Source organism: Lutjanus erythropterus, chromosome 21 (genome assembly GCF_056507025.1).
Source record: "Lutjanus erythropterus isolate fLutEry1 chromosome 21, fLutEry1.hap2, whole genome shotgun sequence".
Classification (NCBI taxonomy): domain Eukaryota; kingdom Metazoa; phylum Chordata; class Actinopteri; order Lutjaniformes; family Lutjanidae; genus Lutjanus; species Lutjanus erythropterus.
In genome coordinates, this window is record NC_139337.1 from 8,656,481 (window position 1) to 8,669,701 (window position 13,221).

The window sequence follows — 13,221 nt, forward strand, 5'->3', positions numbered from 1 at the left end:
TGACTTGGCCACTTGGCCGGCTCATCACAAAAGCCTGTGTCGCTTTCTTTTCGCTCCCTGACACAGCCGTGCAGTCACAGTCCATTATACGATTAAGTCCTTTATTAATTAACACTGTGATGGGGTAGCACCCATTCATTACAGTCTGCGGTCCTGGCAGGGGAGGGCGATAGAGGCGGCATTTGAGCACAGACACGAGCAGGTGAACAGAGGAGGGCAGAGAGAGGAAAGCGTCGCTCATCAGTCTAGCACCAGAGCCCCGCCTGCTTAATAGGCCTCCGTGTTTTGTTTCTACGTCGCTTAACTCGCCACATGCTAATAGGAAAGGTGTGTGAGTGTGTCAGAGAAACAGAGCGACAGAAAAAGCAGGAGTGAGATGCAAGAGAGGAGAGAGAGAGAGAGAGAGAGAGAGAGAGAGAGAGAGAGAGAGAGAGAACACAAATGAATCACAATTACTTCTATTCACACATAACTCTGAGTTCTCCGCACATCGCTGCCTAAAACAATTAACACCGCTGGAAACTTCTTTCCACACTTGGCCCAATTTGGCGACATAAAGGTCATTGGAAATGAATTTAAAAGGGCTAAAAGAAATCAGCCATGGGTGTAATTGCAAAAGTGGTGCACGCGTGATAAGTATTGTAACACAAATTTCTTTTGGCGGTGTTTCTGCTCACAACATTTTCTGACAAAAGGGGCCGAATATTAAATACCTCTAAGCCCAAAAACAAATCCAGCCTTCTCCAGGTACGGTGAAGGGTGGAGAGCTGTTACACAACACTAAAGGGCATGAAGCGCACAGCTGGCAGTGGCAGGTCTTAAGCGTTTGTGAACTAACATTACATGTTGTTCACTGGGCAGATTTTGACTCAGCACTGACAGGATGGGACTGTCACCCTTTGGGGATTTTCTAAATGAGAAAGCTCATTTGGCTCATTAGCACAACAGAGTCTGTTTCTATGGGGGCATCTGAGGCCAGATCTGTCTGCATCGCTACAAATGCTTCATGGTTACTGGCTACACTCTTAGACATAAGGGATCCGCAAGGGTTCTTCCTGCAGGGCCGAGCTTCTACTCAGAACAATTTGCTTCTGTAGAAACCTTTGTTGAAGAAAAGGTTTCTCAAGGGTCCTTTGTAAGACTAATGAAACCATAAACCATAATATAAAAGGGTTTCAATAGAACCTTCTTGGTAGGTTCTAGATAAACACATTCTTGGTAGGTAGAACCACCTTCAAGGGTTCTTGTGAGCACCCTTAGAAAGTGGAACAGTTCTGAACAGAACCTCCAGAGAGGATTCTGGGTGGAACCATTACACCATAGAAAGTTCCCCTGTAGAACCTCTCAATGGGGGTTCTGGGTGAAACTTTTCACAGATGGTTCTAGGTATAACCCATTATGTTAGGTAAAACTTTCTGAAAGAGGTGCGAATCAGACCTTTAAACAAGGTTCAACAAGGAACCAAAAGGCTTTTCCTATAGAGACAATCTGAAGAACCTTTTACGGTTCTAATTAGCACTGTTATTTCTAAGAGTGTGACTATGAATGGCGGCACTGAGTGGATCTCAGTGTGAGAAGCAGAAACAGACTCATATACAGGGTTGGCTTGACGCTGGATGTTTCTGTGGGCGATTTAGGAAGCAATTACACCTAATCAAAGAGAACATAAAAAAAAATAAAAGGTGACTTTCTACTACGCATGTTTGGCAACTGTGAATGTTTGCAAAGGCGTTTCAGTGGAACTAAAGTACAGACACACGTCATGAACCAGATGCCTCTCATTTCGAGCTTTGCTATGTCCGACTGCACATACACACTTCAACCCCTTTATGTGTTCTGGAAACAGACGCTGAATCCCCTTCGGGAGAGTGACTGTGTCGCCATAAGTGGCCTTTAACTACCTTGTTTATCGGCGTAGCACAATGCTGCGGTGCACCCTCCCGTTCTCTGCACTGACAGCAAGCATAATTATGGGAACAGCTGCTGAAAAGTGCTAAACGAAAACAGGTGGCGTCGACGAGACACGCTCGGAAATCGTTAACCAGGCTGGCATTGTCTTCAACCACGCTTGGCAGCATTAGCTTTAATTACGACAGAGCATGTTTCTGAACTCTGCACTTTTATCAGGAAACCTTTCTATAGGAGCCAAATTAATAATGTGGTGAGGACTCATCAGTATTCTTGAAATAGAAGGTGTCAATGCTAAACAAAGGAAAAGCAAGCAGAGAAAAGGGAGAGGGGAAAAAAGGAGAGAAAAAGTGCAATGTGAGTGTTTTTCTGCTAAACTTCAGGGAGTAAGACCAAAGTGTGAATTTTATGAAGCTTTCAGCGGACAATTTAGATAAAGTGTCCCTACAAGAGGATGCTTTTTGGAGATGGTGAAGGGATTTTTGGTGCCATGGTAACACACTGGAGCCCTTACCTACCGGATCACAGTGCCCTGTCATTTCAGGGACATTTTTAGGCATAAAGTGGAAGAGAAAGTGACCTCTAAGATGCATCTGCTGCTGCCAAACTGTTCTGAAGAGCTCTGTAAAGTCATAGATGCTCTCGCTGATTGCAGGTTGCCAAACCACAGCCCTACACTGCTCCTTCCAAAGGCCTTTTGAGCAATTCCTGTAATTTGACTTCACCTGAGTTCCAACTGTATTTTTAGAACAAATTTACAGAGTAGGGGTCAGCTATTTCAAGACATTTGTAATAGTGCAGCAATTTGCTGATTACGCTCAATTTGCATTCTAACAGCTGCTCTATTTTTAAGTTATATCATAGATGACGACTGGGAATTCATTATCAAAGAAGTGTGAATACGGCAAAAAGGTTACAGGACCTTAAATTATCAGCTTTACCCGTAAGAAATTACTCATCTCCTCCTCGAGTTGTTTGCCAAATTCTACGAAATAAGGTAAAATATCTGGCTCAGGAACCTGCCGATCTATAAATAAACCCCTTAAAAGACATACAAGAAAGATTCTGTCTTTGGTACTTTATTAGCAAAAGTTGCAACAAATGACATCATCCTTACAGTGAAGCGAAAAGGCATTACTCTGACAGACATCTAATTATATTAACAGCAAAGATGTCATTTTTTGGCATGGCTGCAGATACCGCATAGCTTAAGATAGCACTGTTTATCACCACTTCAGTGGAATAACCCAGGAGGTTTATCATCTTCTAAATGCTGTGCTGTTAAAGCATGCAGAGGTTAATGTTTCTGCTTTGTGTTTGTCAGAGGAGGGCTGGAAGCAGATGTAAGCCAAGACACAAATGAAAGTTAAAAGGAAAATATGAATGTTGAACACATTATTTCTATCTGATTTCTTACATTAGTTGCATACTTTTCATACAAAATCAAAGCAAACTGATCCTAAATCAACTCTGCATTTGTATTTTGTACACTTTAACGGCTTTTAAGTAAAACATAAACAGCTTATGTAGCCTTAAAGCTGTATCCATTGCCAGATATTCTCAGATTAGGTGTTGTTTTTGCATATTTAGCCTGTTTTGACTGCTGTCCTAGATCACCGTACTCAGTACTCAGATTACACTGTAAAAATATTCCCCCTCCAACATTTGTAGCAGTGGGTCAGAGGGTCAGTCTGACAAAAAAAATACAAGTTATAAATTTACCACTAGCAAACCATACAAGGCAGTCAACATAGCCTCCAACTCCTTTAACCTTTACCAGTACAAGCAAGCAATAAAAGACGTTCAATGATCCCCACAATGTATCCTATAACAGGTGAAAGTGCAAACAACTTTTTCATGCTGCCAGGGTTTGACAGACTGGATTGTGGACACTGGGACAGACTGACCCTCCTTCTCCTGGTGAACTGGCGCTGAGTTCATGCCATATTGTTTTGAAGCTCAGCCATTCATCTTGTTAGGGGAGGTGCGTGCTTGAAGGCGCTAGTCGCCACAAATTGTATTGCAAAAATTTGTTCACTGTGAGCTGTGAACCTGATTTGTCATTATTTGTGTGCTTGAAAATTAAATCACTTTGATGAACTTACTCATCAATTTTTGAAATTTGTTTTTTGGCGGTTTCTAAAACTTGAGCTTGATTTGGGGTCAAATTTTGCTGATTTGAAATTATATAGCTTTCTCAGCTTTTTTTGTTTTTACAGTGTACTTTTGTTTTTCTTATGTTTTGATTAATGTGAAGCATTTTGCAATCAAACTAGAGTTTAGTTACATTTTAAAATAAGCAATTATTTGCTGGTACAGTTCTACTATATTTCCACCACTGCAAGAACTCCCACTGCCTGCATCTGTCACTGGAGAAGACATGAGCCTTCCGTCTCTGAGGACACTGAAATCATGTCAGTCAACTATTTCAAGTCAAGGGATGGATGTATTCAACAAATTTCCCATGACCAAATTATTCTTTGAGTCCAACGCCATCCAGTGTGCCTCAAGTCTGGTCAGAGAATCCATTTCCAATATGTTTTCAAGAACTTTTCCTTTGTTTTAAAAAAGTAAACTACAGAATATTGGTTAGGTGTCTAAGTCATTTGAGTAGCCTGTGCACTTCTGTAGTTTGGAGGAATGTGTTTTGAGAAGCTAACTGCTTCATTAGATGTATGTTAACATAATGTACACTATACAAACTGGTGTTTTACTGTTTTTAAAGAGGTAGCTGTGTAATATGCCTTGGCCCAAGTCACGGTTAGATTGTCAGGACAATATAACAAACATACACAAGGAGTTTTCATTGTTAACACAAAAGTATTCTAAGAAGTTAGTTTAGATAAAACTGTAACATAACCAGATACTTTTTAATGACAGTAATGTGATGTAACAAGTTACTTTTAAAGTTAACAGTATCCAACACTGTCCTAGACATAAGTTATATCCCATGTTGAGTGGTAAATGAAGGAGTAAGGAGGAGTAGCCTTGGCTTTCACTCAACAGATCTGTGTATCATTTAGTTCCCTCCAAAGACAGGGGATTGTGTTTTGTTTGCCTTGTATCAATTCATTTCTCCCTCTACCGACTCGGTAAATGGATCTCGGCAGCAAGGAAATCAATACCGCTTCATAAGTCTGTTCTTGTCTTCCAACTTTAACCTCACTGTACTGCAGGCAACAAAAGCCAGCTGTGTACCATTGTGAGAGGAATGATTAAGAAAAAGGAACAGAGATATCATCTGCTGTGAATAATTGTGCAGAGCAATGCTATCCTGACGATGATTGCCTTGATTTGGAAGAGAAAAACAATGGTGAGCTTGTCTGGATACCGGATCCATTTCAGGGAACCACTACTTTTATTTCTGCTGTATATAATGATTTCAGAAACCTAAATAAATGGGATTATTTTAGCCAAAACAATCTTCAAATGGAGCAGTCCTGACTGCCTCAATTACAGTCCAGTGGTAAAAAAAAATGGCAGGGAGGATTTTAAACCAGGCCACCGGGGTTGGCACTTATGAAACAGGCCATTAGTCTGCTATAATTGTCAGCACTACTGTCACGCATTTGTCTACTGCGTCCCCAGCATTTGCACGAGCCATAAATTCAGCGGTCACATCAATCAGAGGCCATAATTAATTGTGCAATTAAGATTCTCATTGCTTGGCAGATATAGCTACTAATGGATCAGTGACAAGTGTGATATGATCATAAAGAGGGGATTTTAATGTACTGTTTAATTGCTCTTATGTGGTCTACAGTGTTACAACAGAGGCCTCACGAGCCCATTTGTTCTCCACAGTCCATAGTCTGATTGGAAGTAAAAAATACTGCTCATCCAGGGTCGTGGAATGATGTAAGGGCAAGAGTGGACAATGTTATTATGGTACTTGAGCATATGTGACTAATCGAGTCCATATTGTGTGTCAGGTTTTACACTGAGTGGATTAGTGTTTGTTGTGTTGGCTCCTTGGTTTCTACTGAGAAGCCTTTTATATTCCAATGGTTTCATCTAGAACCCACGCAGGGGGTCCTACCAAGAACCCTAGTATATCCCAAGAGTTATCTAGAACCCACCCACAGGGTTCTTTGGAGAACCCTTTTATATTCTGAGGGTTATATCTAGAACCTGTTCTACCAAGAACTCTTATATATTCCAAGGGTTTCATCTAGAACCCACCCAGGGGGCCCTACCAGGAACCCTACTATATCCTAAGAGTTATCTAGAACCCACCCACGGGGTTCTTTGGAGAACTTTTTTATATTCTGAGGGTTATATCTAGAACCTGTTCTACCAAGCACCTTTATATATACACCAAGGGTTTCACTCATTCAGGAGAATCTAAATATATTTTTTATGAAGGTTTCATGCTGTGACCCTATGTGATCTATGTTAAGATTGAACTAAGAGAACATCCTTTAACACTCATGCTTTCAACAAACCTTGAAAAACTTTCTTTCAAAAAGTGTTCCTTGGATGAAAGGGGCTCTGAATGGAACTTGTAGTTTTTAAAAGAGCCCTTGACAAACCCTTTCTTCAAAAAAGGGTTCTCCAAAAGCTAATGGTTCTGGTTGGAGTCTCATCCCTGCAGAAAAAAAGCCCTTTTGGAACCTTTATTCCTAAGAGTGTGCATGTGTGTAAGACAAGGAGTTAAGATCACACCAGTCATGCTGATGCAGCAGCAATACCACCAGGCTAATTCACTTACACTGTAGCCAGGGGTTTAGAACGAATTAAAATGATTTGTCATTGGCAGGTCTGCACAATATTTCCTACAACTCATTGTTTGTGTAATAAACTGCTGGTTACAGATTATATTTCTCTGGCTTTGTTTTGCTGTGTCTGCTCTAAACTAAATGGCACCACAACAGGTGAATTAATGTGGAGTTATATCACCGGCAGCGGGGTGTGGATGGACATCTTTAAGAGGAGGTACGAATAGCTCCTTGACTGCTGCCATTGCTTGTTGCACAGTGAAGCATGACATTTGACTTGGTTATTACAGGAAAAAAGAGGAGCTGGAAACACAATCTCCACTTCACAAAGCTGGGCGATGTGGACCGGAGGCTGAGCGTCGCTTGCAGCTGTAAACACAAACAGTGCTGCACGCTGGGAGATAAATGCCAACAATAAATAACATCCACTGGCTATGCGTGGGAAGTGTGTAGAGTATATGTGTGTGTGTGTGTGTGTGTGTGTGTGTGTTTAAAATGTGCTTAAGTGTACTTTTCTTGCTTGTGTGTGGGAATTCCAGTGGTGTGTATGAGTGTAAGTGTGTCTGGGGTTGTTTCGTAATATAGCTTTGCTGTTGAGCTTTGCTGTGGTCAGTATTACCAGGCAGGTAATTGCATTTGGGGCCATGAATAGCATGAATAATGTGAAGGGAGAGGGCAGAGCATGGTGGTAGCTGTCAGACTAAGTGACAGAGGGGTCAGCTGAGGCAGAATCTAACACCATTTGTTTTCAGTATCACCCCCACCTCGCTCCAATCCATCCATATTTTGGTTATTTCCACAATGATTACTTCTCTTACTGCATTCCTAAACCCAGAGCTCTCCATCAGTAGTAACAATTCATGTTCTCAGGATGTTCATAAATTCTTGCTGCTCTCCTTCTGGGATCCTTTCCTTTCCAGGAAGGATGGCGAACCAAAGATCATCATGGATTTGTATGTTTTTTTGTTTTGCAACCTGCTACACGGCAGCTATTCGACATTTTCCCATGAAGAGTCAACAAGACCATGCTCCACCTGAATGATGAACTGCCCGATGTACAGATAACCATAGCCTACTGAGCGCGGCTTAAGTGCCTTTTATGTCAAATTTCTTCACTTCCTTTCACCCATATTAAGAAACAAGCACACGCAGATGATTTAGAAAGCTATCCACAAAGCAATGAGTCACTATTCATATTCATGCATATTCTGAACATGGCATATCTCACACAAGTCTTTCTACTTCCTCATAACAGCCCGTTCTGATGATAAAAGTCATGAATTAACCACCAAAGCCCTAGGAGGCAGTAATCTTTCTGACTTCCTCCCTTTAGTCTATTTAGATCGCTGATTGGAAGTCCCAGAGCTGTCAAGTAAAGGAACAGCGTAGCATTAAGTGACTTTGTTCACGCAGCCATTGATCATTCTCCTTATGCGTCTTGTTTGAGTTGAGCTTTTAAAGGGAACTCTGTATGTCTTCTCGTCTCTCCCCTTGTCTTTCAAAGAACATGTCTCCTAACCTGAAGGTCACAGGGTTCATCTTATAGAAGCAAATGTGAACAACACAACTGAGAACTAAAGAGGTGAAAGTCCCTCTATGAGGAATCTTATAATATCCTTTATTATTATGAATGGTGAAGGTTTAAGAGAGGAAAAAAGAGGTATGAAAGGGCAGACTTATTAGTGATGAGTCCAGTGTGTGGTAAAGGTTAAAGCTGCTCTATTTCTCTGATACAACATAATGTATCTGTCTGAAAATGTCTATTGATATCCTCGGAATATGAAGGGAGAGGTAAGCAGACAGACAAAGACAGGGGGGGAATCACAGAGACAACGCCCTGCTCTGCTCTATTGCCATTTAACCTTTTCTTTTCCCGGCGAGTACATATTTATTGAGAGCTATCGAGAGCTACTGTTATTGCTACTGAAAGCATGTCAAAATACACCCCGACCGTGGTAATTAAAGACGCAACACAAACACGCTGGGAGGGTAAATTAATTCCTCTGGGGGCGCGAGCAGTGCGCTTGGCATACAATAAAACATCTAAACAAAAGGAGACGTGGAGGGATTTTCGGCGCTGACATTAAACATCAGCAGGCAAATGTCAACTAGACAAAAAAAACATCTCTTTTCTATTTTCATCTATCTGTGTGTGTGTGCACGTGTGTGTGTGTAGGCTATACTTCTTTGACAGATGCCTGTGGTTTTCTGGCACATCACTCACGATACAATTTAAACCATCATCGCATTGTCATTGAGGGAATTACATGAATGACAGCACGTAAACGCTCGTCCATATATGTGTGTTTATGTGCAATGTGTGGCGTACATCTGCACACACACACTCATTCTCCCATCCGGAGTGTGTGACAGAGGAGGCAATTACCGCCCGTGCTTTTCCTCCATGCTTTATTTGCAATAACTGTCATCGGCAGAGCCTCGGCCTCCTTATCTGATTTTTATGAACATACTTGTGAGGATTATTGAGATTTGTGAAAGCACTGCTGGGAGATGTGAAAGTGTGTGAGAGAATGAGGAAAAAGGGAGCAGTGAGGGGAGAGTGTAGCAAAATGCTAATCTGACGTGGAAAGTGATGAAATATTAACTAGCAGACTCTCGCAGCATGTAGAAAGTTGGTCAAAAGAGAGAGGAGAAGGAAGAAACAAAAAACAAAAACAGAGAGAGATTATTTAACAGTGTTTCCATGATGGGCTTTTTCTAATCGTGTCAAGCCTGAGGACCTAAGAGAGTGTAGCCATCAAACTCTCACGCCGCACCGCTCATGAGTCGACAGCCCAGGGGCGGCCGTGCATTTTTTAGCGCTCCCCGCAGCATCATTCAGCTGCTGTCATGGCTGCTGAGAGGAGGTATGAATCAGTTTGGTCCATCCTTCCAGTTAAAATGTAAGTGTTGGCTGCTCTGTAGCGTTAAAGAGCCTGTTGAGTAACCTGAAGGTCACGGGTTTGATGCCAGCAGCAGAAAATAATGTATCATGTACAGCCAGATCATGTATCTTTACAATTTCAACATAAATCAGTACAGAAGTAATAATATTTATCTACTATTATTATCATTATTATTATTATTATTGTTATTATTATTATTATTATTATTATTATTATTATTATTATTATTATTATTATTATTATTATTATTATTATATTGTGTAAAATAAATGACTGCTACTGACTGCTGCATTGTTTTTGTCTTATCATTGAAAGATTTAGAATTTAGAATTAATGCTATTTTTTGTACCTGTTTAGTTCATGTCTACTAAAGTCTACTTTTATTTTATTTATGAAGGCACTTTAAGTTAAAAGGTAAAACAAAAATGCTCTTTATATCAGATTTACTAATTAATTCAGGACATTTTTGCTTTTTAATATCAAAAATCATATTGTGGGCTGTGCTCCAATATTTTTAACCTTTGTAGAAAAAACATGTAGACATAGTCCACCGGACCTACATTTTGCTGCATTCCTCTCCAGTAAAGTGGGTGGTAATATGTACGAGTAAAACATCAGCTGTTATTTCTGGTGATGAGAAGTAATTCAATCAAACAGCATCCATCAATAGAAAAAGAAGAAGTAAAGAGGAAAGAACAAATACTGACTTCATACTGATGTCTCATTATGACCAGTGTAAGTTAATAAAGCCATCTGTGAGAAGATCAGCTATTTCCATGATGTTATTCTAAATGGCTGCAACTGTGTCAGATTTTCAGTGAAATCAGGTGAAACAAGCTTGCGTTTACATTTTCCCAGGCAAAGCTACAGTCAGTAATAAATGCACCAGTTAAAAATAAGTGGGAGGTGATTTCTATCTATATACTTTCATTTTTGATGTCATATTTTGTGGTTATGGCATGCAAACACTACTGATTTTATCCACAGGGGCCACCAAAATCATCAACATATGAAAGTTCCTTGTAGTATCTTTTATGTGGGAACTAGTTAACCCAATCCTGATGCATTGATATTTGTAAAGCAAGTGGTTGCCTAGTGGTGATTTTCAAATTCACTGTGTGTACCCTTGTCTAAATGAAAGGGGTAACATTATGTGGACAGTGGTGGCGGTGGTGAGACACTCAGGGCAGGCAGTTGGAAAATTACTCTTATTTTCAAATCCCAGTGTTGAAGGGTGTGTATCAATGACACATTTTGAGATTGTGCAAGCTTCCTAATTTTAGACCTCGTGGCTCCTCTAATACAAGTAGGAATGAAATATGAGCCCATTTGCCACTTTATGAATGTTAAAATTGAAGTAAAGCTGTAGAGCGATTAAAGTGCAGTCTGGAGGTGGTGTGTTTCGAACTGGAGAAACAGCACATTAGCAGAGTAAAATGTGTCTCAGAGGGCCATTACTCTACAGGTTGAACAGCTCCTATGGCGGGGTTAACAGCCTGGGTGCCAGGCTGAGTATTAAGGCTAGGAGTGCGGTTGGCACCGCGGGCCCCTGGACTGCCAAGGTGCTGTGACACCCCGAGCCTGCTGTCAGAGCGACTGAGCGCAGGCTGGACGAGGGCAGTAGCCTCACCATCTGTTGCACGACAGCCAAAGTCACCCTGTGTGTAGGCTGAGCGTGTGTCTGAGTGTAGGTGTGTGTGTGTTTGTGTGTGTCCTAAGTTGTAGAGTATTTGTGTCTGCTCATACACATCACCTGAGGGTGTCAGTGTATGTGTGTACTGGACTAGTGTGTGTGTGTGTGTGCGCACATGTGTCTGCATAAAGCTGTGATTGTGCCTGCTCATGCACATCACTTGCTCTTGTTTAATGTGCTCTTGAGCATAAGTCTGTGTGTATTTTATGTGAATGTGTGAGTGTGCAATGCACATCTGCACAAAGAGGGTGCATGTGCATGTGTTTTTTACACGTTCTGTATAGTTAACTGTATGTTAATTCATCAGTGGGTGTTTGTGTATGTGGGGGTGGCTGTACAGTATATCTACACCAACACTTGGGGAATCATGTGTGTTCACATGGTTCTCAGGTTTCACTATGTTGGGGTCTAAGGACCAGTGTGTAGGATTTAGTAGCATCTAAAAGTGAGCTTGCAGATTGGAAGCAACACTTACACAAAACACCAGTGTTTGATGTGTCCATTCTAGGCTACTGTAGAAACATGGCGATGCAACATAGCGTCTTCTATCTAAAGAGGACCTGTGCCCTCTGTGGATAAAAACAACTCATTCTAAGGCTGTGGTTTTCAAAGTCTGAGACTGTGGGTCTCCCCTCAAAGTTTACCTGCCTATTTTGCTCCTATTTCAAATCATGATTATGTTATTTCATCCCATAGATGCTGAACAGTTGAGCCGATATAGCCAAATATTGTACTTTCAAATAATTTTAGACTACGCCACATACATAAAAAAGTCCCATAGCATGTATTAGTTTCTAATTCTGGGAATGTGGGAAAAACAGCCAACAGCAAATTCCCCAGAACTCCTACGTGTGTGAACTATCTCTTTAAGCAAAGCACACACATTTAGACTATCCTATGTGATGTTCTGATGACAACTAGTGTAATATTTTTTCACTTCCAGCAAGTCCCCGTGGGGAAGCTCACCTCCCACTCCCAAAACATGATATTATATTCCATCTTTGCCATAGTTTGCAACCAAATCCACATAAATCATACATTGTGGACCTTTAAAGTCAGGGTGGCTGATGAATATTTAGGTGATGAGGGACTTCAACTGTTGCAGATTTCAGGTAGATCTAAAACTGCCTTTTGAAAATGCGGGAAAATTCAATATCCCCTTAAAAAATGATTACTTGCAATTCATAATCATACTGATCACTAGGAAATTTTGTGAACATTTAAGTCATAAATTCTTCACCGGAAAGCAGCAAATTAATGGATATAACACTGATAGAATTACACAGACGCAAGGATGTAAAAACTGCAGTGCAGAGAGCATGATGGAAAGAGAAGTTGATGGCTTGAAAGAGCAGTTAGCTGCACATCAGTGCAGCCACCATGACAAATCTATATCCCAGCTGCACTCAATGTTAAACATTTAGTGACCTTTGCCATATTTCTAAAGTGAATTCATTGAGTCAACTGGGATAAGCTGAGTGAAATTGACTAACTTGATTCAGGATATGCATCATATCAGCATGAAGTTTGGTTAAACAGCATTATATTAGTATTATACAACTAAAACGATGGTCATCTAAGTCAGCCTCCCATTTATTTCATTTTGAATAAAATAACTACAGAAATTTCTCTATTAAATTCTCTGTTTTAAATTGTTAAGAAGTGAGAATAATAAAGTACAATTCTCCTCGAGTATCAACTACATCACTTATTAAGAAATGTCAGAGTTCCAAGGTATTGCAATCAGCAGCTGAAGTGATTTCTGTGCGGGAAATCGGGAGTGAAAATAGGTTGTAAGGTGAGGAGCTGGCTGGGTACTGACCACTTCTCGGGGCAGCAGGGAGTCCTCTTGGCGAATCACCAGCAGGTTCACAGTCCCACCCATAGGTGTGGCTCGGAGCAGGGCCACCACCTCCTCCTGGCTCTTACCATTCAGGTCCACTCCACTAACCTGCACGTACAAACACACACATGAATCATTAATACTCGGATAAGC

At 40.9% G+C, this 13,221-nt stretch overlaps 1 protein-coding gene across 2 annotated transcripts in view; it reads right to left on the bottom strand.

Moving 5' to 3' along the window:
* The window catches only part of LOC146307270 (partitioning defective 3 homolog), a 474,057-nt gene that overhangs the window by 221,426 nt on the left and 239,410 nt on the right, over nt 1-13,221 (bottom strand). For both annotated transcript variants that reach the window (XM_084746851.1, XM_084746850.1), the window contains exon 12: nt 13,048-13,176. In XM_084746851.1, coding sequence (XP_084602977.1) covers nt 13,048-13,176 — 129 coding nt within the window. The remainder of the gene's footprint in view (nt 1-13,047; nt 13,177-13,221) is intronic.